The sequence below is a fragment of the Cololabis saira genome, chromosome 8 (assembly GCF_033807715.1).
Source record: "Cololabis saira isolate AMF1-May2022 chromosome 8, fColSai1.1, whole genome shotgun sequence".
Lineage (NCBI taxonomy): Eukaryota > Metazoa > Chordata > Actinopteri > Beloniformes > Belonidae > Cololabis > Cololabis saira.
Window position 1 is genome coordinate 36,052,439 of NC_084594.1, and position 27,525 is coordinate 36,079,963.

At 45.1% G+C, this 27,525-nt stretch overlaps 3 protein-coding genes across 7 annotated transcripts in view; 1 reads left to right on the top strand and 2 right to left on the bottom strand.

The window, feature by feature from the left end:
* Positions 1-475: 475 nt before the first annotated feature.
* trnt1 (tRNA nucleotidyl transferase, CCA-adding, 1) lies at positions 476-7,361 on the bottom strand. The gene is made up of 7 exons (XM_061727908.1): positions 6,919-7,361; positions 5,255-5,448; positions 4,022-4,160; positions 3,774-3,900; positions 3,477-3,670; positions 2,253-2,506; positions 476-835 (listed from the first exon to the last, which is right to left on the bottom strand). Exons 1-7 carry the CDS (start codon positions 7,088-7,090, stop codon positions 587-589), a joined length of 1,329 nt encoding a protein of 442 aa, XP_061583892.1. The 5' UTR covers positions 7,091-7,361; the 3' UTR covers positions 476-586.
* A 36-nt stretch (positions 7,362-7,397) lies between these two features.
* On the top strand, positions 7,398-12,048 carry arl6ip5a (ADP-ribosylation factor-like 6 interacting protein 5a). Its single transcript, XM_061727909.1, has 3 exons — positions 7,398-7,685; positions 10,913-11,130; positions 11,358-12,048. Exons 1-3 carry the CDS (start codon positions 7,507-7,509, stop codon positions 11,531-11,533), a joined length of 573 nt encoding a protein of 190 aa, XP_061583893.1. The 5' UTR covers positions 7,398-7,506; the 3' UTR covers positions 11,534-12,048.
* A 2,915-nt stretch (positions 12,049-14,963) lies between these two features.
* frmd4ba (FERM domain containing 4Ba) overlaps positions 14,964-27,525 on the bottom strand; it is a 48,491-nt gene continuing 35,929 nt past the window's right edge. For 2 of the 5 annotated variants that reach the window (XM_061727915.1, XM_061727910.1), the window contains exons 12-24: positions 26,955-27,031; positions 26,373-26,511; positions 24,067-24,208; positions 23,853-23,986; positions 23,648-23,764; positions 23,084-23,312; positions 22,915-22,971; positions 22,232-22,367; positions 20,749-20,913; positions 19,045-19,805; positions 18,112-18,250; positions 17,542-17,778; positions 14,964-15,973 (exon numbers count right to left, since the gene is read on the bottom strand). In XM_061727915.1, coding sequence (XP_061583899.1) covers position 15,973; positions 17,542-17,778; positions 18,112-18,250; positions 19,045-19,805; positions 20,749-20,913; positions 22,232-22,367; positions 22,915-22,971; positions 23,084-23,312; positions 23,648-23,764; positions 23,853-23,986; positions 24,067-24,208; positions 26,373-26,511; positions 26,955-27,031 — 2,334 coding nt within the window. In that variant the 3' untranslated portion in view covers positions 14,964-15,972. Of the gene's footprint in view, positions 15,974-17,077; positions 17,223-17,541; positions 17,779-18,111; positions 18,251-19,044; positions 19,806-20,748; positions 20,914-22,231; positions 22,368-22,914; positions 22,972-23,083; positions 23,313-23,647; positions 23,765-23,852; positions 23,987-24,066; positions 24,209-26,372; positions 26,512-26,954; positions 27,032-27,525 lie in introns of those variants that run through there. The other 3 variants (XM_061727914.1, XM_061727912.1, XM_061727913.1) reach the window with 3 other exon arrangements.

Below are 27,525 nucleotides of genomic sequence, written 5' to 3' on the forward strand. Positions count from 1 at the left end.
GAGCTATCCTCCGCTTCCATAGGAGGACTGCATGTGAAGCAGAGGTGGACAAAGGAAACAGACCAACATGTGGTTCAGGAGACTCCAGGCAATAGTCCAGCTGTGCAACATCTGTTGATCTCCAGATGCTGACTGGAGTATCAGAGAGACGCTGCTTTTATACCTCCTCCTCCCCCTGAAGGGAGGAGCAACACAACCCTTACAGAAGGGATTTCTCTCCTTTTTTTTTAAGCATTTCACAAAGCAAACATTAAAAAAATACCAGTACATCACGGACCTGAGCTTTGTCAGTTCATTTGACGAGGGTGGCATGTTTTATTTCATCACCAAACTATTTACTTGCTCCAACCTCTCTGATGTGGTTAAAAAGGAAAAAAAAGAGTTTTTTGCAAACTGTAAAGTAACATTTCTTCACATTTAAATGGCAAAGACTTGAATAAGTGAGTGCAAGGTCACAGAAAATGAAGCTACTTCCTTCCCAGAGTAAATGTTTTTTTTTTTCTTTTTATTGTGAAAAGAAAAATCATAAATATGACTCAGGAACATGTTCCAGCCTGCCGCTCCGTTCCTCCGTTGTTCCTGTCGTTTACGGCGCCTTCACGTGACTGAGGAGTTCATCTTTGTCCATCTGGTAGCGGCTCTTCTTCCAGATGTCGCGGAGCTTCTGAAGCGCGGCACCAATGTCCTTTCCTGAGGAGATTCCCATCTTCCTGATGTCATGGCCATTGATGGGGAAGTGAGGGATGGACCACCGAAGCAGCTCCTGGAGCAGCTTCTCCTCCCCTTGATACTTGAGCAGCTCACACACCTTACTGTGAGAGTCCAGCTCCCGATTCTGAGAATGTGAGGCAGATATGAGAAGCATGGTCCCAAGTTGTATGAAATAACTTTTAAAATCACACAGAATAAAAATAGTTTTCTCAGGGCAAAGGAAACTCTGGGACCACTGACGTGGTCTCATCGTTCCTCTTGTGAAGCAAACAAACAAAAAACAGGGCAGTTCTGAGAAGGTGAAGCTTTACCATATTGATCTAAATCCTTTTGTTTGAAGCATATTTTACAAAAGAGCACTTTTAAAAAAAAAAAAAAAAAAAATCAGTGCACAGAGAGAACTCTAGATGATAATAATAATAAATAATTTTCAAAACATAAATAAAAGTCTAATCCTGCCTTTCAAAGTAAAAGCCAGCTTGTCTGTGCTCTGCCTGGGAGTTTGGGACATTATGAAAGAAACCGGGGTGAACTCAGCAAAGAAGTCAGTTGAAGGTTCATTTGACTGTTTTTCCAGTTACGGTAAATATCCTTTTTTTCAAACCAACGTACTGCTGATCTATTTCATCTGAAAATCTAAAGTGAACAATCATAAATGCTTGTTTTCCAGTTGGATTAATAAATATACACATCATGAAAACAGAACATTTTATAAACAAACAAGTGTTTTGACATCTTTAAAAGATTTTGGAAAATAGTAAACTAATTACATTTTGACTGATAATTCATGAAGTCAAAGAACCTTTAGCTTCCAATACAAGTTAGTTTTATAACTGAGGACTTGTAAAAGAAAGTAAGCCCCTGTTCATTTTAAGGTTTTCTGCCTCATCTAGACTGAATTAAATATGATATTCTGGCCAGGACCTAAAATTAGGTCAATAAAACCTCATGTGAACAACAACAGGTTTTATTTAGCATCATTTACGGAGCAAACCCACATCCAGGACTCTGAGAACCATTAGTCACAAACTTTCTTTCAGTTTATTGAGAGAGGGGGACGTCCCAGAAGGTTCAGTCCAAGATTATTGGACGTCGTTTTACAACGTTTCTTCCATATCTTGCTTTTGTTTGTGTTCAACAGACAAAGATCATGTGTTGTTGTTCATTTGAGTTTTTATTCCCTTAAATCTAAAAACTGAGCAGGCCCGGATTACTTTTTTTAAAATCATTTTCTTTATCTTATATCGACACATGAAACCTTAAAACAAAGAGAAATGTACGTGTGGAGTTTAAAACTTGAATCTGAGAAAGGCGCCTTTCATTAACTGATTGGTTTAGAAGCCAAACAAGGAAGGATGACCGGTTTAAATTCCTCAAAGATGATTATGTCTCCTATCAGCTCGATTTTAAATGCTGATGAGTTACATAACAAGGTCTGTTCATTCGGCTTCAAAACTAGCAGCTGTTTTCATCTAGGACAAAACTCAAACCGTCCAGGAAAATACGAGTGGAACTGAGATTAACCATCACAGCAAACTCACGTCGATGATGAAGTCTGTGAAAGGTCTGAGTCCGTCCGGCTCCCCGTCCCCCCTGCACAGCTCCCGCCTGTGTTTGAGCAGGAACTGAACCAGGGTCTTCTCTTCTCGAGACACTTTCAGCCGGAGGTCCATCCTGTCCACCTCCTCCGGGCAGCGGAACAGAGCAGCCACGACGGTCATCGGTTTGGGAGAGTGCTCCTTGGCATGTTGCCACACTCGCTTCATCTCCTCCACGTCGCCATCTGGAGGCAAACCTGAGGTGGAGCAGGGACCACGTCAAACTCAGAAAAGTGGGACGCTAGCGGTGTGGTTCTATTTCAGCGCATGCACACACACACACACAGTAAACTAAAGTGTGTCCTGTATGGATCATCTCAGGCGTCTTCATTCAGTGTGACTGTTTAAAAGGGTTAAAAGTCCCTCTGCTGGTTGGTATCATGGTGTCCACCACACTGGACATGGACCAGAGACAGTAAAGGAGACTGTATCTGCTGAGGAACATTGAGGAGGCTCGGTTCTGTTCTGGAGCAGCTTTGCTACGTCTGGTACCGGGGCCTTGAATTTGTGCAGGGACAACAAAGTCTCAAGACCATCAAGACGTTCTGGAGACAAACGTCGTGTCCAGAGTGAGAAAGCCTTCCTGACAACATGTATATAGAATAGAATAGAATAGAATAATACTTTATTGTCAATGTACCTGGTACAGTGAGATTGAAAGCAGCATCACCTCTCCAGTGCAAGACAAATAAGAAACAGTAGTGCAAACAATAAGAAATATAAGAATATAGGAAATATAAATAATGTAAAAAATATAAAAAAGGTTAAGGTGCATTTGAATAGTGAAGACCTGAGATTCTATTTACCGATGATAGTATATAGGTACACATGTAGTGGAATATTGCACAGATAGAAGTATTGCACGGTAAAAAACAGTAATGAAGACATTCACGTTTTGTTCAGGGCGGTTATGGCTTTGGGGAAAAAGCTGTTTTTAAGTCTGTTAGTTTTTTTCCTGATGACTATATTGACTCCAGCACTCGGTGGGTGGGGCAATGGGGGCAACGTGTGACTTGGTACCCGGCCCAGGGACACTTCCGGCATGTGACGGAGCTGGACTTGATAACCTTGCAACTCTCCACACTCCTCCTCTGTCTTATTGAAGCTACACTTCGAAACACACTCATCCACACCTACGCCCGTCTCAAGCCCAGCCGACCCGCTCACCGATGTACTGGGCCAGCTCCAGGCTGTAGATGAGCTCCAGCAGATGGGCAGCATGGTTACCCACAACCATTTTCTTCAGCTCCACCCAAATCCTCTCTCCTGATATCGCAGCCAAACCTTTGCCGTTTTCCCTGATAGCGGTCAGCGTCTCCGGATCGTGCTCGCCGGGCTTCAAAGCCACCCTGCCATAAAACCTGGAATTAAATGTCAGAGCTAATGTCACTTTAAATAAATACAGGATTGTTTGATTTTATTTCCTTCCCCCTTTAGAACTTGTGGGTGAATGAGTGAGCCCACCTGAAATAGCGCAGTATTCGTAGGTAGTCCTCCTGTATCCTTTGTTCAGAACTTCCAACAAATCGCACCTTACGGTTCTGCAGGTCTTCATAGCCCTTAAAATAGTCGTATAACGTGCCATCAAGCCCTGCAAACGGAGAGATAGATTAGATCTGAATATTTCGATAAAAGGATCATGACCTGTAGCCCTTTAGTCATCAAAAACTCCTGACACTGTTTACGTTTAGACTGAAGGAGACAACAGTTACCTAAAAACATGGAGTTGATGGTGAGGTCTCTGCGCTCAGCGTCTTTCTGCCAGTCGGTGGTGAACTCCACCTCAGCGTGTCGTCCGTCTGTCTGGACATCCACTCGTAACGTTGTCACCTCAAAGTTCTGATTGTCGAGCTACAGAAGATGACCAGCAGATAAAACATGACTAGCACAGTAAAGATAGTCTCCGTGAGGATGAAACGCCTTTAACAGTCTACTTTATGCCACGCTGTTGAGTTTCTGTATGTAACAGTTTATGAAGGCAAAGGTTCTAGTTAATCAAACATGAAAATAAAAAAATCCTGGAATAACCAACTCTAACGGTATTGGAAGTTCCTGTCGCTACTGCACTGCTAATAAGCGAAGTCTTCCTTCCAAAGCCTCAGGTACTGGATTTGAGTCTAAACTTATCCTGGCACATCTCAGGACTACAGCCGACACCGCTGATCACAACTGTTTCTTTTGAAAGAACAGCAATAGCTTGGTTTGAGTCATTTAAATGGCCAATTCCAGATGAGTCTTCCTCACACATCAGAGTTGGTCATGGGGTTCCACAGGGCTCTGTACTTGGCGGGAGGAAGCACCCAGAGAAAGCAAGCACGAGGAGAACACATAAACTCCACATAGAAATACTCCTACCGTGCCCGGGAGTGGAACCAGAAACATTCTTGTTGTGACGCAACGTAGCCACCACTAAAGCCACCTTGGTGCCCTAATTTTAAAACTTTTTTTTTTTTTTCACTGAACACGCCCGATCTCATTTGATCTCGGAGCCTAAGCAGTGCTTGGAGTGGCGACCACCTGGGAATACCAGGTGCTGTAAGCTGATTTTAAAACGTACATTTAAACTCTGATCTGAGCTCCTACTACTACCCTTTTGCCTTCCTACGTGTTACTGTTTTACACCTCAGCCAGATTCAGTTCTTGCCCAGACGTTAGTCTGCCTTTAGTCCAGCAGTTACACCAAACTAAGAGATGAGCAACATTTCACCTCTTTATAAAGTTATCAGCTTATTTAAAAAAAAAAAAAAAAATAGCTTTAATATACGACAGCCTGTTTAGCGTAGTTTGTTGTCATTTCGGGTTTAAGCTTCTTCATTTTTTTGGGAGGGGTTTTACACCCTATGCCGTTCCCGGTGCAACCCCAAGCATGGGAACGCTTGGTACAGTCTAAAGCAGCTTTTTCCCCATTTAGAAATGTTAAAATGCTTTTGCTTAAACCCTCCTACCCGCGCTGTAATGGTTCCATGCTTCTCTCCTTTATTGTTGATCATCCGGATCCCTGCAGTTTGAAACATGTTCTTCATCTCCTCTGGAGTGGCTGTGGTGGCGAAGTCCACGTCCTCGGGTCTCTTCCCCGACAGCAAATCCCGCACTGCACCCCCAGCTATCCGCAGCTCATGCTGGTGCTTCTCAAACACCTCTAAAGAAACAGAGAGGGAAGAAAAAGACACCATTTTTATAAACATTACCAAGAAACATGGTGGGGCTTAAAGAGAATAACTCCTCTGGACTTCCAGTGGTTTCCAATTTACAAACTCCACAGCAGTCCCATTGATCAAAGAACCTTCCGGGTGGAAGGTGACACGTCTTCAAGAACCAAAGTAAGTCCAGTTTCTGCAGTTGATTCAAACTTTTGAGTTACCATGAGCTGGAGGACAGAGTCTGGATCACCATGGAAACCAAACTCTCAGCTTCAATTAGACGGCTCACGGCCTGCAGCTGGGGGGCATTTTAATATGCAAAACCCTCTTTTTCTAGAGCTGAAGTGCAACTGGACAGCTAACAGCTACGGTGTTCTCACTAAGAGAAGAAAATGTTTTATTTATTAGCCTAAATCTGGTTCCCCAACTCTTAAGTCACCAACAAACCACAGATCAGGTGAAGTAGTACATCTATGACCTTTCCTGTTAAGGTCGAAGACAAGACTAGCTCAGTCGTTGATAAAAACACTGCCCTTAATTTTCGTGCCTGACGTCAGCTGCGATTGACCTGCGATTGACCTGCGATTGATTAAAATTTTATTACTTGCGTATAAAGCCCAAAACGGCTTAGCTCTGCATTATTTGCAAGACCTGAGTGCCTTATGTTCCTGGCAGAGCTCTCCGTTCTCAGAGTGCAGGTTTACTCGTAGTTCCTAGAGTATCCAAATGTAGATTTGGAGGGCGGGCGTTCTGCTATCAGGCACCATTACTTTGGAACCAACTTCTAATCTGGGTTAAGGAGGCTGACACCACCTCCACCTTTAAAACTAAACTTAAAACCTTTCTGTTTAGTAAAGCCTAGACTTAGTGTTTAGTAAACCTCTAGCTGGTGTTGGTAAATCTCTAGGTAGTGTAAACTCTAGTGTGTTAGAGTCGCTCCTGTAGTTTGTTGTGCTGGTCCCCCCTTTTCTTCTCTTTTGTACATGGTGCAGCATCCTCTGCCGGTGGCGAAGAGCATCTCTGAATGCAAAACACCGGATCCTGCAGTGTGGGAGTGAGAGGGGCAGGGTAACAGCCCCTTTCAGGTGGGGGAGAGGTTTGTCCGTCAAGAGCTGCGTGCTGGCCTGCGGTCCCCACCCCCGGTCATCCCGTTGCTGCTTCCATCTGCCTGCTGTGCTGTTGACGTCCCCGACTCCCCCAGTTTGGCCTTCGGCAGGAGGGTCCCCCCTTATGATCCAGGTCCTGCTCAAGGTTTCTTCCTTCCTAAAGGGGAGTTTTTCCTTGCCACTGTTTGATTTAAGGCTTTTCTCCCACTAGGGGAGTTTTTACCTGCCGTTGTTTATGTAATAATTACTCGGGGGTTTATGTTTATGGTCATGTTCATGTTCTGGATCTCTGGAAAGCGTCTGGAGACAACATCTTTTGTATTAGACGCTATATAAATAAAATTGAATTGAGCTGCGACTCACCTGCGAGTCCGTTCAGTCCGTCCGTGAACAGAGCCTTGAAGTCTCGGGTCTTGAGCCTCATGGTGAAGAGTGTCCTCACGCCCAGAGCTGTGACCACACCAGGACCCAGAGCTGTGACCACACCAGGACCCAGCAGTCTGACCACACCAGGACCCAGCAGTCTGCTCCACATCTGCCCCGGGGCAAACCCCGCTCCACCTGCGTCCGAGCAGCGAGCTGCTCCCTGTTCCAACCGTCCCGCTTCTACGAGGGCGTAAAACCTGAACCGTCCGTTACTTTAATGTAACTACCATCAAGGTGTTAACTGCCTTCAGCGTTCATGGACCGGGACTTTATTCCCCCTTCACGGGGCAGTTATGTCCAGGTCTCCCCGGAAGCGCTGCGGGACGGCTCACGGACACGTGCGCGGTTCGACCAATGGCGGCGCGGCGCGTCACACTTTAGGGGCGGGGCTTCCTCAACAACAACCCACCGACATCTCGCGAGACTGGCGCGCTATAGCTCCGAGAGTTTTTCCAGGTCAACATTGATAAATTGACAGCTGATTGATACAAATATCCGCCGCTGACAAGCGAGTAGGCTGTCTGAATGGCTAAGGTGGAGCTGTCGCCGCTGCGGTCGTGGGACGACTTCCTCCCCGGCTGGGAGCGCTTCGGCCGGCCGGACACGCGAGATCTGACCCGCTGGAGCAACAGGGTCGTCAGCAACCTGCTGTATTACCAGACTAATTACCTGGCTCTGGCCGGCGCTGCCTTCCTCACCGCAGGGTAGGAACTGTCAGGGGACAACGCTCTTGTTTGGTTTACATTGGTGTCTGTTTCATGAGGGTGTTTATTTATAGTTGTACAGTGGGATGTAACCTACTTTACAAGACCGCAGACATCAGAGGTTTACCCAGAACGAATGTCGAATCATAGATATACGTAGACGCCGCATCGGGCGCTGAGCCGTACGTCAACGTCGCCGCCATATTGGATGAGGCAAGACTGCGGTGTAAACTAATACAAGTGAATCGACTTATTTTCATAAAGTGCCTTTCTATAAATACATTTACGTTTTACGTCTCATTTATTCATCCAAACATGCACAAATATACTTGGGAAACAGCAAATATAATATATTTAATTTTCTCAGATGGCAAAAATAAGGACTTTATTGATCCCACATAGGAGTAATTCATGTTATATCAGCTATAGAGAACAAGGTAGTGCCGAAAAACAATATATATATCCCCCCTCACAAAAATAAAGAAACATATTTGATTTGATTTATTTTATTTTTGTACATGTAAAAAAAACAACACTTCTTGAGAAGTTTAAGAAAACAAAACAACAAAACAAAGAATTTCATCCTTTAACACTTGCTATCTTAATTTACATGTACCAAAAAAGGAGTAGGAAGAAGTGTAAACTTATTTAATCCTACCCCCATTCACTGATCTTTAACCTGTATTTGTAAATATTCACACACTGTACTCACAGTGCTAAATAACAGTTATTATTATACATTATACAGTATTATTATACATACATACATACATACATACATACATAGTTGAATATTTCTATATATTTGTACACACATGCCCATATAAATATTTATATAAATATACTTATTTACACTATACTGTATCTGCTCTATATCTATGTATATATCTACTTACACACATAACCACACACACACACACACACACACACACACACATAAATCAGCCTTTACTCTTATAGATATTAATGACGGTAAAAAGCACTCTGAGTAAGCATATTCAGTTGCTGAATATGCTTTCAATTTTTACAGTGAAACATGTTTTTTCTTAAAATTCTCAAAGTCAAGATCTGAACACCATGTAGGAAGTTTAATATAAGACATTTCACATGAGTGTTGGAGTACAAATACATTGACATGAAGGACACTTGTGAGCTGCAGAGAGGAAAAGTGTGCAGCTGACTGACGTCCAGGATCCCTGGTGGGTGAAGGACGGCTCTGTAATCCGGTCACACCTGCTTTCAGAGGTCCTTCTCCCCTGACAGGTTTTATTCTGAGTAAAGCTTAGTGAGGCCTGTCACGGCCGGTCTACTGAGTCAACTGTTGGAAATACCAGCCAGCTGATATAAAACAGCTGCTCAATCAGCAGTTCTGTTCCTCTGATTACGCTGAACACGGTAAAGCTTTACATCTCAAACAGCAAAGGGAACTTTGACACATCTTGTTTACCTAACTCCTGAAGACATGTGACGATGTGCTCATCCGATGAAGAAATATCTGGTTCAAGCTATCTCAGAATGTGTCTGTACACAGTTGTGAGGTGATTTTTCTGGGCTACAGCATCCATTTTCTGCTGCTCATCTGTGCGTGGGCTGCAGTGATCAGTACCCTGATCAGAGATACCAGACATCTTCCTCTGGCTCCATCTGAAAGACTCCCAGATATCCTGGACTAGTTCAAGGCATCCCTCTGATGGGAAATGCATGAAACACTTCCCCACGTGGTGTCTGGCAGGCATCCTCAACAGATCCTCAAAACAATAACAACACAAGACAATCTTATTTTCTATTTTTACACAGAGATGTTCAACAGTCCGAGAGCTCCTGTTTCTCTTGGATGCACTGATTCGGGAGAGATTTGTAGTTTTATTCAAGAATATCAGAAATCTAGTTAGAAATCTAGCTAGTTTCACGATCACCATCTCACAAGACAATCAAATCACGTTCTCTGTTTTTCACTGTTGAATGTAGGAGTGTCTATCATATAATTATATTTTGAATCGTTTCTGCAGGCCAAACATTAACAGCAAATGAATGTGGTGCCCTTGCATATCAATACACTATTGCATCACTGAGATATATTGTTGATTCCTATTGATTCCTCCAGATGTTTCAGTCTCTAGGTATGAAACATGTCCAGCCGATTGTGAAAGAACACTGATATTGTTTTGTTGGAAGTTAGTAAAAATTACAATTGAAGATCATCAGTTAGAGCCCAGTTGAAAAGACTCAAAGCAGCAAATTAATAATAATAATAATAAAGTGATTAATGACAAAAAGAAGAACAACAGATTTGAAAGTAAAAATTGTGCTGCTGTGATATACATTAGCCATAAGAGCCATAATAGAATTATTAAAGCTTTTCAGAGCTTAAAAAAATAAGATAAAACCCTTCAGGGCTTCACACTACTATTATTACAATATTTAAAAAGCTTCAATTCAGGTATAAGCCTTGTTACTTTACAAACAAGCAACATTTGCACATTGTAACCTTGATGAAGCTGCAGGTTGTTGTCGTTGTTTTAAGAGTGAGATAAAATTTTAAAAAAAAATGAACAGGTTCTCGATGTGAAAGTTGTTTTATTTATAAAAGTTAAATGACAGTTCTTGGATGGATGGATCTACCCATTGCTGTTTTCATATGGTCCCATTTCTCAATAACCGGTGTTGTGCCAAAAAGTGATTGCCTGCCAGAATCTGATTTCTTCTGATTTCTGGCCGCGGGAGCGCACACAGCAGCCCGTTGAGCGATAGCGCTAAAACGTCAGATTTTCAGATTTTCAGATTTTGAAGCTCAAGAATGAGATCAAGTCATATTTAGGTAGAAACAACTTTTCATTAACTGTATTTGGCCTTCAATCAATTTTTGGCAGGTGAAAATGCCTATTTTGTGTTGTAATGGTCCTTTAAAAGAGTTAAAAGCAATCCTGTGAACTCTAGTGTTTATATTATGAAGCTCAAGAATTAGATCAAATCATATTTAGGCAGAAACAACCTTTCATTAACTGTATTTGGCCTTCAATCAATTTTTGGCAGGAAAAAAGACCCATTTTCAGGGGAGAAATCAGATTCTGGCAGGCAATCACTTTTTGGCACGACACCGGATCAATTCTGGGATGTTGTTGTACAGACGCCGTCTGGCCACTAGGGGGAGTCGATGGCTACATGACGTGTCTCATAGCAGTTTGTAGGTTCACTCATGTGTGTGTGTGTGCGGTGTCGCCCTGCAGGTTGGTGAACCCTGTGGAGATGTTCACGGCCCTGGTCGTGGTGTCAGGCGTCAGTCTGGCTTCCCTCTGGGCCGGACAGAACAGAACTGCAATAAGCACCTGGCAGAGGCAGAACCCCGCCGCCTTTGTGATCGCGGCGGTCGTGGCCGTCTACACACTGATCTTTGTTCTGGGGAGCCTGCTGGTGTTCATGCTGGCAGTCACCTTACCTCTGTCTCGTAAGTTCACTCCCACCACTGGGACGCACGCATTATTGCAAAGTATTGTATTCATGTTTAAATGTTTTATTGCATCACGTTTCACGATTATTGCATTTGTCGTACTTCAGAATTAATGAAACACTCTTTTCAGATCTTCAGAGTGCTGATATGGTCTGACTTTATTTATGGCTTTGTTTTTGCCAAACCTTCAAACGCTAACGTTCGTGTCTCCTTCTGCATCGCAGTGGTATTTGCACATGCCTCCTTTCGGCTCCGAAACATGAAGAACAAACTGGAAAACAAGATAGAATGTGCCGGACTGAAGAGGTCACCGATGGGCAACATCTTGGACTTCCTGTTTCAGCAAGAGCAGAACTTTCAGAAGATCCAGACCTTTCTGGACGGAAAGCGGCAGGAGTGAGAAGCACGTGTCCAGATTTTGACTAAAGATTGACGTTTTACTCAAAAGTTGTTCCTCCTCTAAACCTTTTCTTGTGACTGTGAACTTGAGACTGTGAACCGAAGGGTTTTGTTTGTACCTCAGGGTATCTTGAGTCACTCCGAACTTGTCAGGGGACTCCTCCATCAGGGATGGGGGCATCTCAGTGCTGCTGCACAGCTCTGCTCTGCAACGGTGCTGCAGCTTTGCTGCAGAAATGTGTGTTTGATCAGTCTCAGAACGCCGTCACGTCCGCCCGTTCGGGCTGAAGTTTAACTGTGGAAGAATTTACAAACGTTGCCCTTTTCACAAGAGCTAGAAACTGCACATGTAGCAGATGTTACCGGATTGTTTTTGTGTGTTTTGAAGGACATGTCCTCACTTTCAGTCTAACAGTTTTCCTTACTTCTCATTTGAATAAAAAAACCAACCAACCTCGTGCTCATGCAAATAAAGAGAATAAAAGAAAGATGTTGGCAGTACTTTGAGTGAAGCCTGATCACTTTGTCAATATTTGAAATGAAAACTTGAAAGGAAATCAAAGCCTATCAGTATTCCTCCTAAACCTGCTGGGTGTTAAATCCCGCCGGTGCCTCCTGGGTGATGGATTGGTCAACTTTTCCACTCTGCTTACCCCAAATGCTAATCAATGGCCTTGCGATGGATTCAAGTGCAGAGAGCTGAGAGTAGCTTTGGGACTGAGAGGATTCATGTGCCGTCAGTCAGCTCCAAACCTGACTTACTCGCTGTGTCAGCGGGTTTGGCCTTTTTTATTGGATTCTGCTCGAAATTGACTGCAGATAACAAGAATCCGTTTAGAACATAATGCTCTGTTATTTGGCTTCAGCAGGAGTGTTAGGAGGAGGAGGAGTGTCAAGAACACAAGAGTTAACCCTTTTGCTTTCACACGAGCTGAAACTAATTCTTTAAAAAACACTTTTTGAGATGCAGAAAATAAGACGTAACTGTGAGGCTGGCGCTCCGTCTCGACCTTGAGCTGAGTGGCGATGCTTCAGGCCTCTGAGCTGCTGTGATGACGCGTCTACAACCATATGTGAAACTCGGAGAGGTCAACACAAGCACTGATGGCAACGCACGCCAGTAAAGTCAATTTCCAGCCGGCACAGTGGAGGCCCTTGTTCTCGGTGGTGCAGCTGCTGTGTGGATCCTCTCAACACGTGTGCACGGCCATACTGAGGCGTGTGTGTGTGTGTCTGTCTGCAGAGCGGACCCGGCGCACAGGCCAATATGCATGTTGCTTTTACACCAGCTGCTGTGCAACAACACCATACTTGTGCTGTCTTTTGCACCACAAGTGCAGGGATGGATGATAATCCATTATACGCTGCCTAATCGTGCAGTTATCCACAAACCCGTCCCTCCCTGGACCGCCTGGGGGGCTTTCCTCTCCACTGCAGAACTGATCCGTGAGTTTTAGAAGTCGAGCACAAACGAGCACGTCAAACATAACCCAGCATGACCCCCTCCATTCTGCCCCTGTCCTTGTGTGAGCTGCTGTCCTGCCTCTGGAAGCTCCTCCACACCGACTCACGACCGAGGGTTGCTCACGGGACCGTCAACGAGTCCAGCTACTCACCTTTCATACATTCTGAGTCGCTTGCCTGTAGATGTGTAGGTGAAGCGGTGCTTCCAATAATAGGAGAGTGTGTGTTGTGCAGTAGTTGGGTTTTGCTACAACTGGAGGTCGAAGGTCACGTCCACCTGAGTGATGAAGAGGACCTGGACATTGTCCTGAACATAAAGTAACATTAGATTTTCTCTTGTTTTCACAAATGTTATAACAATAATAACACTTCTTTCAGCTCATCTTTTGGATTGTGGTAACTGCTGCATTTTATCTATGCCAACATAAAAGATTTGTCATTATTGAGACTAAACCACAAAACATTTACAGCCTCAGGAAATCTTTTTTTTGTGTGTTTAAGTGTAGTCTTACATCCTCAGGTCTTAGTAAATGTAAATGCAACCTCAGAACCCCCCCAGGCCCCCATCAGCGGAGTTATCTCCATACTGTAACAGATGGAGGGGAGCGCACAAGAGCCCTGTTGTTGTCCTGGAGTGTCAGCTGGAGCAGCTCCTTTGATGTCTGGCAGCAGCAGCAGAGACCGGGGGAGAAGGCTGGATGTGAAGCAGCAGAGACCGGGGGAGAGGGCTGGATGTGAAGCATCCACCCCCTCATGGTGCTGGGCGAAGTTAAGGAGATCTCTGCTGAGAAGCACGACACTGCCCGAGAACCAAAGTGGCTCTTCATAACACGGAGGAGCAAAAGTTACTCTGCGATATGACAGACTGAGGGAGGGAGGGAGGGATGGATGGATGGATGGATGGATGCAGGCTGAAGGAGGGATGGATGGATGGATGCAGGCTGAAGGAGGGAGGGATGGATTGGTGGATGGATGGATGGATGCAGGCTGAAGGAGGGATGGATGGATGGATGCAGGCTTAAGGAGGGATGGATGGATGGATGCAGGCTGAAGGAGGGATGGAGGGATGGATGGATGGATGCAGGCTGAAGGAGGGATGGATGGATGGATGGATGGATGGATGGATGCAGGCTGAAGGAGGGATGGAGGGATGGATGGATGGATGCAGGCTGAAGGAGGGATGGATGGATGCAGGCTGAAGGAGGGATGGATGGATGGATGCAGGCTGAAGGAGGGATGGATGGATGGATGGATGGATGCAGGCAGGCTGAAGGAGGGATGGATGGATGGATGGATGGATGGATGGATGCAGGCTGAAGGAGGGATGATGGATGCAGGCTGAAGGAGGGATGGAGGGATGGATGGATGGATGGATGGATGGATGCAGGCTGAAGGAGGGATGGAGGGATGGAGGGATGGATGCAGGGGCGCTGCAGCCTGATTCACGGGGGCTCGCCAGGCGGATCGGCACGGACGTGTACGGCCGACTCCTGTAATGTAAAAGCGTCAGGAGGGTTTGGTTCAGTAAACGCTGGTTCTTCTCTCAGGGATGATTTAGAGAGATTACAGCCCAGAAAGGGCGTGCCAGCTTTTTAAGACCGGTTTGGTGGGTTTAGTCTGAGAATCACTCAGCGACAACAAACACCCAGCAGCAGCAGCCCTGCAGGCCCAAAGTCACGTCTCGTATCCATGCAGGGTTCTCATGAACACATGCAGCTCCACACCAACGCTCTATAAAGAAGTTCATAAAAACGGAGCGAGAACGTGACTGGTTCTTCTTGACAAAGTGTATTTGTTGATGAGCTGAAAGTGAGACGTCAGGGTCTGTCTGCTTCTTTAAGCTGTTTCATGTTCTGAACTGCTGACACTCATCGGGCCTCCTTAATGGATTGGATTTAAATCCTCTGTTGTCCTGCGCTCAGGATTAGGTTTGCCAAGTGTTTTCAACAAATACACTCAAATGCTGATATATTTTTTTTAATCCAAACAAATGCAATTATACAAATGACTAAGAACCAGCTTAACAATTGTTATTCACTATATATTACATGCTTCTCAGATACATTACAAAAATGCTCTAGAAAGAAAAAGGAGAACCAGTGTATGTACAATACCGACACTTAGATACAGTTTAATCGTCTGAGAGACGAGGAGCACCAGCCATGATCTCCAGCATGGATCAAATAAAACAAACAGCGCTGGCAGTGGTATCACACGGGCGGGTCTGGGAAATACTCAGGCGGTGCAACGCACAAGTATGTGGCTCACTTATCTGTAAGTACTGACTGACGGACCGTAAATGACAGTTGAGGAAGTGGAGTGGATGAAGTAATGTTAGGATAAAACTAGACGTGACTGAGGTTTGTTCCAATAAAGATGTTTGCACACTCATCCTTAATGAGCCCAGTCCTTCATGTTAATACCGTCCTTAAATAATCCTTCATCGTTACGCTCGTACGAGCGCCGGTGACAGAACCGGATCTGTCGTTTATGTCGTTCACAGACGCTCAGCTCTCCCGCGCGGAAACCGTCTCCGTCCCTGGTTTGGGATTTTGGGATTTCTTCTTCCCCGAAGGCAAAAGCTGAAGATGCAGAACCGATTCCCCTCCGGATGGGCCACGCTGGTCCCAGCTCAGGTTACGTGCACGGGTGATCCCACCACGAGCCTGCACTTCTGACAGGTGGCTCAGCCGGTTTCAAGGGAAGCAAAAAATGAGAGCACTTCATTTGTTTCGTTGAACTCAGCGGCTTCATCAGAAGTTTCTTCCTTCTCTGAGTCGTCTTGACACAAAAACAGGTAAGTGCAGTTTAAGGCACGACGAGTCCGTGGGAAAACAAACAAACAAACGTACGCTGCACCGTGACAGCCGGCTACACTATTGTTCCTGGTTTGGAGTCTTCGTGCCAGTGTATCCGGTCATCTGGGGGCGCGTCGGGGTCCAGGGGGTTGCTGATGTGGCTGACGTCGATGTAGGATCTGGAAACGGAGACACAAGGGTGGAAACGGATTAAAGCGACGGGAATGAATATGAGCGTGACTGGTTAACGAGGAGTTAATGAAACAATCCCGGGCTCTGCAGCAGCTCGTACCGAAAGCTCCCGGCTAATCAGGATGAAAATATGCCGACAGTAAAACGATCAGAAGAAAGCTGCAGATGCACCTGGGTTTGAAGCACGTTAGCATCTTCAAACGCCGGGCCCAGCATTCAGATGCACACAGATGTTACACACATGCACAGCTCAATGCAGCGATGCTCAGCGGTCACATGTTCCCACTGCCACACAGGGACACCCCCCACCGCCACCACAACACACCCAGTTAATTGAAATCAAAGTCAGTGGGTTTTTTTTCCTAATTGATTGAATTTTTTCTTTTGTTAGTCGCTGCCACGTAAAAGAAAATACACATTAGGGCTGGGCGATATGAACCAAAAGTCATATCTCGATATTTTCTAGCTGAATGGCGATACTCGATATATATCGATATTTTTTCTGTGCCATAATTGGGGTTTCCCCCAAAGCATTATAGCATAGCATCTCTGTTAGCTTCATTTTTTTTTTAGGCAAACCCTTAAAAAAACAGTCAGTTTTAAGTCAAAGCCTCGTGGAAAATGTCACACAGGTACCTTTATTAACAGAGGTCTGCACAATATCAAAATGTATAAAACAAATGAAATAATAATAAACTGCCTGCATATATAGAATAAAAATGCTTCTTGAATAAAATAAAACAAATATCCCTTTCCTGCATAACAATTCAATTAAAATACACTGTGCAATTAATACAATGTAGACAGTAACAGGCAGACTTTTCCACTGAGGTTGACAGTTGTGCAAATAACAAAACATTTGTGAAAATCTCAAATAAAACATTCAAGTCAATTTGTCACAAAATAAGCTACATCAAAATCATAAAAAAAAAAAAAAATTTAAATATATTTTTTTTAAATCGATATAAACTATATTGTCTCGTACCATATCGCGTTTGAGAATATATCGATATATATATTAAAATCTCGATATATCGCCCAGCCCTAATACACATCAACATCAACAGTAGTTTTACAGTCTGGTCTCTCACCCTTTGTGTGCTGTGACAGTGATTACTGGGGCAAGGGGGCTAATATCGCTGGTCAGTAGGACAGTCAACAGCATCAACCCTCTCTAACAGCCCTGCAGGGCACGACATCTTATCACGGCTTCGCCACTGATACTCTGAGGGGCATCTGTGCATGAGAGTGGGGCAGAGGTCATGGGTGAATAAGCAGCACACGGGCAGGGAGAGCGTCTGCACGTGCCGAGAGATGCAGCAGAAAAACAAAGAGAAATGTGACCACTGCATGAAAATATGAGACCTAATTAATAAGCCATGCAGTTACCTTTAAAAACACGACGTTCAAGATGCCATCAAACATCTCAAACCAAAAGTTTCACTTCAAGTCCAGCAGTCACTTCAAAAACATCAACAAGCAAGGCTGTGCAAGTTACGCAGCGGAACGAGCGGCCGAGGCAGATGCACAGGTTTGGGCCGTGGCTAGTACTTACTATGAGCTACCGTTTGAAAAAGGCACCTGAGTGAACCTGTGCCCTCTGGAGGGTGGAGACTGTGCAGGGCTGGAGGAGACCTGCCTGACCCGACTGCCCGGGGAGGAGGAGGAGGAGGAGGGCAGGTGGGAAGTGGAAGGGGAACCCGAGCACGAAGAACTAGAGGGGAAAAAAGGAGCGCGCCTCTGGCCGTCAGGGCTGTGCCAGGAGCCCCTTAAAAGCTGGGAGGTGGCATATCTACAAGAAAGCAGTGGCCAGTGGACTGTTAAGGAAAACATTCTCAAGCTCCGAGATCCTGTAATCCTGCTGCTGGACCAGGATGTCACATAAAATCATGGATTCGGCTTTTTATTTTTTAGGTGGAACTGAATAAAATAAAAACATTGGCTGCACATTAGTCTTCAGCATTGTCGTGTGTTAGGGATAACAAAACTAAACAGCAGTTCACATTTTCTATAGCTCCTCCAATCCTGGTAATTACCACTAACACTTAGCTCGGGGGATAACGAGGATCAGGGAGGGGCTTACTGGGATAAACGGAAAAGCTGAGGCCAAGTGTTTTGTTCTCACCTGCTGTGGGCAGAGTGGCTGTAGGGAGCTGCGCTGTAGGAGTACGAGTGCGGCTCGTGCAGGGGCATGTCGTACTGTAACATACCGCCGCCGCCGCTCACGCGGGGATGCCAGGTTCCACTGGAGGAGGCGGTGGACACTGCAGAGAAACGGAAGACGTTACCAAATGAGTTCAACTATGTTGAAAAGATCGATTCTCCGATTTTAAATCGATTCTCATATTAATTCCTAAAAATCGATTCATATGTCTAAATATCGATTAAAATTTTTTTATTTATTTATTTATTTATTTTTCATCATTACATTACAACTTTTGGTACTTTTTTGTTAATGCCCAAAAAAGGAATATTTTGTTGGACACGAGAATAACTGGTGCCATGTTTTTGCCTTTAAATATGTTTAAAGTTTTCAGTTATAATGGCATAAATTGTCTATATTTCTTTGCTTTATATACTGTCTTGGGGCTACATTTGCATAAATGTTAAAAACCAAATTCTCATAAATGGGGAAAAAATAAAAGCGATTTCATCCGTCTCTGTTTCCTCCCTGGATCTGTTTGGTAATTCTGACCCACATGATGTTTCAGAAAGCAGTTCTATCAGCATTCTGGGAGCTGATTGGTCCTTACAGCATCATTAGCTGCCAATACTTGCTGTTGAATCTCAATATAATACTAGTATTAATATGTTGCATAACTCCAGTCATATAATTCATGCAACAGCTGAAAAAACTGTTTTATTAACAGTAACCCAAATCAATATCGGATTGAATCGGATCGAATCAAAGCGTGATAATCGATTCTGAATCTTAAGAATCGGAATCAAATTTTTTGCTTGATATTTGAATCGATCCCCAGCCCTACAAATAAGCAACATCTGCAGACGGATGAATGAGATCTAAGGGAGTGTGATTCATGGCGTCGGGCAGGCAGACCTGAGGAGTAGGCGGTGTTGCGGGTGTTGTGGATGTACGGCGCCGGCATGGTCCCGTAGCTCAGACTCTGCTTGGAGCCTCTGTCGTAGTCGTAGTTGTACGCGGGCTGTTTGTGCGCGGTGTTGCGTTGGTACCAGCCCTTGAGGTGCTCGGCCACCATGGCCCTCTGGATGTTCTTGGTGGCGTGCTCGTGGCCGTGCGGGGCGGGATGGTTCCTGGGCGGCCGCAGCGTGGCGTAAGGGTTCTGTGAAACACCGTCCATCTCGTCCGAGCCGTAGTGGCTGTGCATGTCGTGGCTGTAGTAGGGTGTGTGCGTGGCGTGGTAGGAGGGGTTGACGCTGTAGTGGCCCTCCACCTCGTTGTCGTACACGTACACTCCGTTGGAGTAGGGCTCCGGCTCCGCGTAGCCGGGGTAGCCCGTTACGTAGTAGGCCGTGGTGGTGGGGCGTGCCCGGTTCTGGTAGGCCGGGCCGCGCGGGTCCGTCTGGGCCAGGTTGGGCATGCTGCCCGTGTTGCTGTACAGGTCTTTTCTGTGGCGGCCCCGGGCTCTGCGTCTGTGGGTGTGGTTGCCCGGAGCGGCGTACTCCACGCTGGACTGGCTGGTGTAGGAGGAGCCGTCGTCCAGCACCTCGGTGCTGTTGCTGCGGCGGGCCGGGCACGCGGGGAACGCTGGGACGGGAGGCTTGTTCTCCATCATGAACTGGGACTGGGACTCCAGACTCCCGCTGCGCTGACGGAAATGCTGCGGGGCGTCCTCCGACCTGCAGAGAAATCAAGTCTGGCTGAACACTAGAGATGGGCGGTATGGACTAAAAAATGTATCACGATAATTTCTGGCATTTATCCCGATAACGATAAAAATGACGATAAAAAAAAATACCAATTCAACTCCATCTTTTTAACTATAAATCTATCTCGCTCTCAGATCCGCCATGTTTGTTACACAAAAACCTCATCAACAGGAATTTATCCTTCTTTCTTTCTTTCTTTCTTTCTGGCTCATTTCTTTCTTTCTTTCTTTCTTTCTTGCTAGCTCATTTCTTTCTTTCGTTCGTTCGTTCTTTCTTTCTTTCTTTCTTTCTTTCTTTCTTTCTTTCTTTCTTTCTTTCTTTCTTTCTTTCTTTCTTTCTTTGTAGCTCATTTCTTTCTTTCTTTCCTTCTAGCTCATTTCTTTTTCTTTCTTTCTTTCTTTCTTTCTTTCTTTCTTTCTTTCTTTCTTTCTTTCTTTCTTTCTTTCTTTCTTTCTTTCTTTCTAGCTCATTTCTTTTTCTTTCTAGCTCATTTCTTCCTTCCTTCCTTCCTTCCTTCCTTCCTTCCTTCCTTCCTTCCTTCCTTCCTTCCTTCCTTCCTTCCTTCCTTCCTTCCTTCCTTCCTTCCTTCCTTCCTTCCTTCCTTCCTTCCTTCCTTCCTTCCTTCCTTCCTTCCTTCCTTCCTTCCTTCCTTCCTTCCTTCCTTCACGTACGTTGTGCATGGATTTAACACAGAACCATAAATCAGCTTTACACAAAAACGTCACCAACAGGAATTTATCGTTTTTACCACGAGATGACAAATTCTTATCGTGAGGAATTTTTTTGACGGTATATCATGAACGGTAAAATATCACCCATTCCTACTGAACACCTGCGTTTCCTCCCGTACACCGTAATACAGATCAAAACGTTCTTGTGCAGAAAAAAGCAGGTGGACAGAAGCGTTACTCACCTGAGGTGCGAGCTGCTGTAGGCGTTGCGTGTGAGGACGGGGGTGGGGGGCATGCTGCGGGCGTCGCGGGGCTGTCGGGAACCCGCTTTGAACGGGCTGCTGCAGCTCGACAAGGCATCGCTTTGACGGTAGTGGACTGATTCGTGGACCTGGCCGTAATTCAATCTGGGAACACAAACGAGATCAATAACTACGTTTACATGCAGTCAAAATTAAGGTTATTGCTAATATTCCGGTTACTGAAATTTGGATCATCATTCGGGATATCTGGATCAAACCAGCGACGCACGGAGAACGTGATGACGCAATTACCGTCATTTCCGCTTCTTCTTCCTGTATCCAAATTCAAAACAAATGCTGCTTCGCACAACTTTTCGCTCACCTTCTTGTAAATCTCACTATCCCGGTACTTTCTACCGTCTACAAATGCAGAAATGTTCATATCCTTCATTACATTTATGAAGTGATTAGTCTCCTCCTCACTCCAAAAGTGTGGCGTGGTCTTGTGTTTCTCTGTGTTTAGAAGAACTTCCTGGACTCAATAGACCAGGATTCCTTGTGAACAGAGCATGCGCAGAAAACAAATTCATGTTCCGTTTGATGGGGATATTCCGTTTGGCGTTTACATGACAGAATATTCAGGTTTTAAAAGGAGTAACCCAGGGGTCATATTCGGGTTTTTAAAAACCGGAATATGGGCAAATTAGGGTTATTCAAAGGGGTTATTGGTGTTTACATGGCCATGCAAATTCGGGTTATTGCCAATATTCGGGTTTTAAAAGGGTTATTGACTGCATGTAAACGCAGTTAATGTTTTCAGGAAATCCACCTCCACCTTTCAGGACGTGTCTGCCGGTCTTTTTTCTGCACTCAGAATTCACAGGGACAGAAAAGAGATTGGAGCTGAGCACTTTCTTATGCGTGAATTCTTTCAGGTTAAACTTTCTGTAAATCTCTGGAGCGTATCCCTTCCCTCGGCGCTTCGTGCCTCAGCTTGGGATTGATGTCTGCTCCTTCACAGGCAGAGACACGTCTCCCCCATCTATTTTTGAAGTTGTGTGTTTGGGCTGATAAGAGGAAGATTGTTGGAGAGGCCTGAGACGGAGGGAGGCGGTATCTGGCAGGAATGCAGCTCCAGATCTCCTCGACAGGTCTGTACTGGCTCCCAGCTCGGGGCTCTCGCCTCCCCAGCCGTCGCCGTGCGTGTAAGCAGCACGCGCATCAGCTGTGTTTTCAGTCGCCCATTTCAAACAATCAAAAGGTATAAGTTTGTTCAACTCATTATCGGAGTAACAGTCGTACGCTTGTAAACCCAAACTAAACTAAAGAGTTTGTTTATTTACCCTTTTCCGTTCTGCATGTATCCCAGCAGCTGAGATAAAACACGGTCATAAACGTAGCTCATGAACGATGCTGCTGCCTATTAACGTTTCTGAATCTAAAATATGGGGATTTCTCATGAGGGTTGGATGCCGCTGTGTACCTGCTGTCTCCGTGCTGCTCGTTGGCAGAGGCCCGTCTGTCGTTGCTGTAATGGACGGCCAGAGTTTCTGCGTGGTGCGGTCTGGGAGAGTACTGGACTGAACTGGACCGCTGCCTCTGGGAACTGAGTTCGTCATCTGTGAGACAAAAACCAGGTGAGTAAAGCTGATGCACAGGAACAATTTTTGTTTAGGTTTAGAGGTGTCAAAGTCTGGAATAGTTGGTACCATATTGCAAACAATTGTAGGTCCCTATCCATTTTGAAAAGTCGCTCAAGAGAGCATTTAATTCAACAATGTAGTCAAGAAAGCTCTTGCTTTTCCCACTGTTAATGTTTCTTTTGTACTTCATATTCTGTGTTGCCATTTGTTCATCATAATATTCATATTTTCATGATCATGTGATCATAGGTCTACAGTAATTTTTTATTTTCATTCATGTTCTGCATGCAATTTTTATGATGTATTATTTATTTTTATTTTATGATTTTGTATCCTCATAACTTTATTGTTAAATGTTATTAGGTGGGGGCTCCTCATAAGCCTACTGGCTTGCTCGCTCCTCCCTGCAGTTTCTTTTAACTGCACTTATTTGTGTGATGTTATTTTTTATTGTATGTGCTAAATAAACTAAACTAAATTAAAAAACAAAGGGGCAAAACACGTGCACAATCAACGCACGTACCATCATCCAGGTTGAGACTGTCAGACAGAGAGCTGAGGTCTGAGCGCTGGGCATCATCTGATGAGACACCATTCATATTCTGTCAATAACTCACTCAAAGCATCATAATCTCACATCCAGGGGTGTACAAGAAAAGATCTGCAAACTGTTTTCAGGCCATGTGACCTACCTGCTAAGATCAGAGAGGCTCTTTGTGTGGGCTTCCTTCCTTTTGTGATCCTATATGCATTTATCTCTTTCTCGATCTCTTCCAGCCTCCTCATGGAATCCAGGTAGTTGTTTCTCCTCTTCCTCTTCACTGTCTTGCCGATGTCGCCCTCGCCGGCGAGCTTCATGGCTGCCTCCACGATCTTCTGCTGCAAGGCAAACCTGCTCTCCAGATTCCTCAGATGTGGGTCCTGTAGGAAAAACCCCGGCAACCACATTTAGAAAGAAAAAAGAAGAAAGAAATACACCGAGATCTTATCGATTCCACTGCTTTGAACAGATAAAAGCGTCTAGCATCCCCAGCCCAAGACACAACATGGATTGGACCCGACTGTATTTCTGTTGACATGAAGACGGTAAACAACTCAATTCAAAACCATTTTGCTCAAAACAAAGAGTCATTTAAAACACCTTAAACTTGAAAAGTCCAGTGAACCTGAAGGCCCGTTGGTAAACACTCACGGAGCAACAGTCATGTTACATAACTAATGAAATACAGCACAAGCACAATAATCTCTGTACTCGCCTCATCGTAGGGGAAAAGGTCATCCAGCTTGAACGCTGTCCCCATGCGGCGTCGTATTTGCGGAGCTTTCTCACCAGCGTCCAGAGGATAGTCTTTTGGTAATCTACCTGTTAGTTCCTGCAACAGACAACAACAACCTGCAGTCAGCCTGGATGCCAGAGGGGTTTAAGATACTCTGGAAATAAATCAGAGCCCGGACACTTACAGCTTCCCTCATGCAGATCTTCTTCAGTTCATTAATTTTCTGCGCCAGCGTGTCTTGAAGGTCCTTTTCTTTCTTTTTTAATTCAGCAATCTTCTCTTTCTTCTGTTCCTCGCTGACGTCAAAGTCAACAGAACCTGGAATAAAGGCACATCTCCTGAATACAAGTTATCATCACCATAAGTGATCATCATTAGCTGATTAAGGCTGTGATTACCAGCAGACACGAGGCTTCCGTTGCTGGCCATTATAAGTGGATCTTTGCTCTCGACGTTGAAGAGTTTGCTGATCCGTGGGGCAGAGATCTCAGTGAGGTCCACTGCGATGTCTCCTGAACTCCTGGTTGTGGTCATCTTTGACTGGGGGGGGAGAAAGCCACAGTTAAGCAAACGAGTGAAAGAGAGGAGCAGAGGAGGGATGGTGAGTATCTCATTCTAATGATCCCACACTGCAAGTGGAGCTTCATTTGCATATCTGCTGCTTCAAGTGTGTTTCTTTCTCATCAATCAGCTGGGTCTATTCCTGGATGAGAACTCAACACGCCATCTGCCTCGGATGAAAAACCTCATTTGACTGCAGCCACGCACTCATTCATCTCCCCATAAAATGCCCATCATATACACCACCGATGCCGTAAAACAGCCCCGGTGCTCGGTTACTGTGCCTCAGAAACACATCAACATGACGGAGGTGTCGTCTTCGCGGCGCTGACAGGGGTTCATAAAGCTTGAACGTGGATGTTTTTACACCTTTTCATTCTTTCTCTTTCTCTGTGGTCATAAAAAACATTTATGCATTCCAGACTCAACGCCTCACCCTTAAAAAACATCAGACTGCAGTTTGCAGTTTCTCAGAATTTGTAGAAACGAGACAAAATGCTGGACAGTAGTCACGACTACATCTACAGGGTTCAAAAGGCCCAGAAAACAACAGTTTATTTCCTCTTTCATAATTAAGAGCTAACTTCCTAACATAAAGTTGATTGCCGTGACAGCTGCAAGCCTGGGATGTCCTTATGTCACAACGTTTACATAAGTCTTAGGCACGAGACGCGGATCAGGCCGTACATCACATGACAAACAGGCCGTGACTCAACAGCCGGTTTCAGTTCCAAGTAAAACTGAAAAAATAAACTCAGTGTTTTATATATCTTGAAGCTATTCGTTTCATTGCCAAAAGGCACTAGAGCTGAACTCGCTTGAACACCCCCCCCCCCGCTGACTTCCTAAAAGCCTACGCGACGTGAATCGTGAGCGTTACACCTTTCATTTGTTCCTCCAGAGTGTCTGTGCGAGACCTGACTCAGATCACACGGCGGCTCACCTATACAGGTCATACAGCTCCCCACAGAAACTCGTACGGATTAAGGGTGCGTCCCAATACTCCCCCTCGCCCTCCTTTTCTTCCCTAACCCTAACTTTTGCGCGTTCCCGTGAAGGTAGTGGTGTCCCAATTCCTCTTTTCACCTAGGGGGAGGGGGCATAACGAGGGCTAGGGGCTGAGAATAGCCCCTTCAAATCGAGGGATTTCAGATGCTGACTTGGCGAGCGAGGGGGTATGAAAAAAAGAGGCTCTGCGTCGATTTGACTCGCCGACCGAAGGCAAACAGGCAGACTGGTCTCAGAGAAATAGAGAGAAATAATCCTGCGACTCGTCAGATTTGTTTTGGATGTTTCTGATATAATAGTCTTCAGAAACCACAAAGTAATCCAGCTGTTATCTGGGTAATTTACACACTTTCAGATAAAGTTGCGGAAGATCACGCCAGAATAAAGGGATTTATGGTTCCGCGTTACACCAACGCAGATCCTACGGCGGAGGTTACGCAACCTACGCCGTAGGCTCTGCGTCGATTAACGCGGACCCAAACTCCGGACCCGGCAGACAGAAATCTCTAAATTTCGGAGCAAAATTCTTAACAGGCGTAGCTACAACTGTTAGATTTCATCTATTAAACCAACATATTCCTAAATGATTTATTTCAGCCGGCGTGATTCTCAGCAGAGCTGCGTCCCGGGAGAGAGTGTCTCTCCCGGGGCTGACGGAGCAGCTTGAGCCGGCGGACACGTCTCTTCTCGGGCTGTGAGCTGAGGCTGCTCCCCGGGGGCGGCGGCTCTTCTCATCTCCGAAAACATCGGGTCAAATTTCTTAACAGGCGTTATTTGGATAAACTGAGCCCCGGTTGGGGATCTTAAGGTTACCATTATACCTGAAAAAATATTAAAACTTAATAAAGTGCCATATTAACAGCGCTACAGCTGAAATTAAAACAGCTTTTGGCTCTCTGCTTCCTGATCAGGTTAGGGATGAAAACGAGTGGTAGGGGGAGAATTGGGACAGGCACCTGGGCCAAGTGCCCTAGATCTCAAGTGCCCTAAAATCTCCCCCTTCTTTTTTAGGGCTTAGGGAAGAAAAGAAGTGCGAGTGGAGAAAAGAAGGGCGAGTGAAGGAGAATTGGGATTGGGCCTAAGACACGGCCAGAATGGTTGACACAGCAGAGAATCAGGGAGAAAATGCACTTACTTTGATTTCCTTTCTGTCCAGATAGAACTGGTGCTGACTAATGGCCATCACCCAGATGGTTTTAATCAGAGAATGGCTGGCATACCACGTGTGAATAACCAGGCCAGTCTGTCCGAACGTTCGCTTGGTCACCGTTCTTCTGCAGAACACAAAACAGACGCTCAGTATCTGTGTTCATCCAAGGAGCAAATCTGTCCGACTGCAGCACACAAATATTATTCTGTTACAATAGAAACCTTTCCAGTCTTAATCAGAGTGTGATTGCTAAATATTCATCCATCTAGATATGTGGGTCAGTAACGCAGCAGGAGGAGATGACCCGCAACCCAAACAGGGTGTAGAATTTACTGACAGCTCTGCAGGGTGAAAGTGTCACATTAGACCCTGAGTAGGGGTCAGAGGTCGTCCAGCAAGCGCAGAAAACACTCGTTTGAGAGAGAGCTTCAACTCTTTAACAAGGTCTTCTAAAATGGGTTATTGGCAGGACATCTGAGGGAAGGGGTTTCTTTAAAGCACTTTTAAAGTAAACAAAAATAATCTCCCAGGATCAGTCCAGGTACAGGAAGCGGCTTGTTTGCTGACCTGTGTGGGTCGTTCACTTCCACGGCAAACTTCTTCTCCCGGAAGTATAAATTCTCCAACTGCTTCCACTGAAACAACTGTGAAAGAGATAAAGATGGTTCAGAAGAAAAAGGGGGAGGGGGCGTCGGAAACATCACACACACCGTTGGGCACACGAGCCAACAGACATACAAACATAAGTCATCTGAGACATCAGACAAACACACATCAGTCTCACGAAAGCAACCAGTTCCTGCATTTGAGGAGGAAGAAATCCCTTGAAAGACAACAGGAACCAGATGTGGAGCTAACTTTCTGTGGGTTAGCCACTGCAGCCTACCTTTTAACCCAGTTTTACAATACAAGCAATATAACAGGTCGTCCAGGCGACCGCAGGACCAATCAAGGGCCAAAACTGAGCCTGGCGTCTCATTTCATTCTGCTGCGGAGGACAGAGGCCCGTCTTCTCAACATCTGTGCAGCTCAGACGTTATGAAGGAGCCACTTGTCACTTAATAACACACTGCCGCTCTCATTTTTGAAGAAAAAAATGGAGAACATTGTTTTACTTGCTGTCAACAAAGTAAAAAGG

Excerpts from the sequence above, each read along its gene's own strand:
- trnt1 (XM_061727908.1), bottom strand. The coding sequence starts at position 7,090 with ATGTGGAGCAGACTGCTGGGTCCTGGTGTGGTCAGACTGCTGGGTCCT. Across the intron at positions 4,161-5,254 it reads ATGGAACCATTACAGCGCGG|CTCGACAATCAGAACTTTGA; the intron begins GTAGGAGGGTTT and ends CATCTTCTGTAG. Across the intron at positions 2,507-3,476 it reads GGAGCTGGCCCAGTACATCG|GTTTGCCTCCAGATGGCGAC; the intron begins GTGAGCGGGTCG and ends GCTCCACCTCAG.
- arl6ip5a (XM_061727909.1), top strand. The coding sequence starts at position 7,507 with ATGGCTAAGGTGGAGCTGTCGCCGCTGCGGTCGTGGGACGACTTCCTC. Across the intron at positions 7,686-10,912 it reads GCTGCCTTCCTCACCGCAGG|GTTGGTGAACCCTGTGGAGA; the intron begins GTAGGAACTGTC and ends GTCGCCCTGCAG. Across the intron at positions 11,131-11,357 it reads AGTCACCTTACCTCTGTCTC|TGGTATTTGCACATGCCTCC; the intron begins GTAAGTTCACTC and ends TCTGCATCGCAG.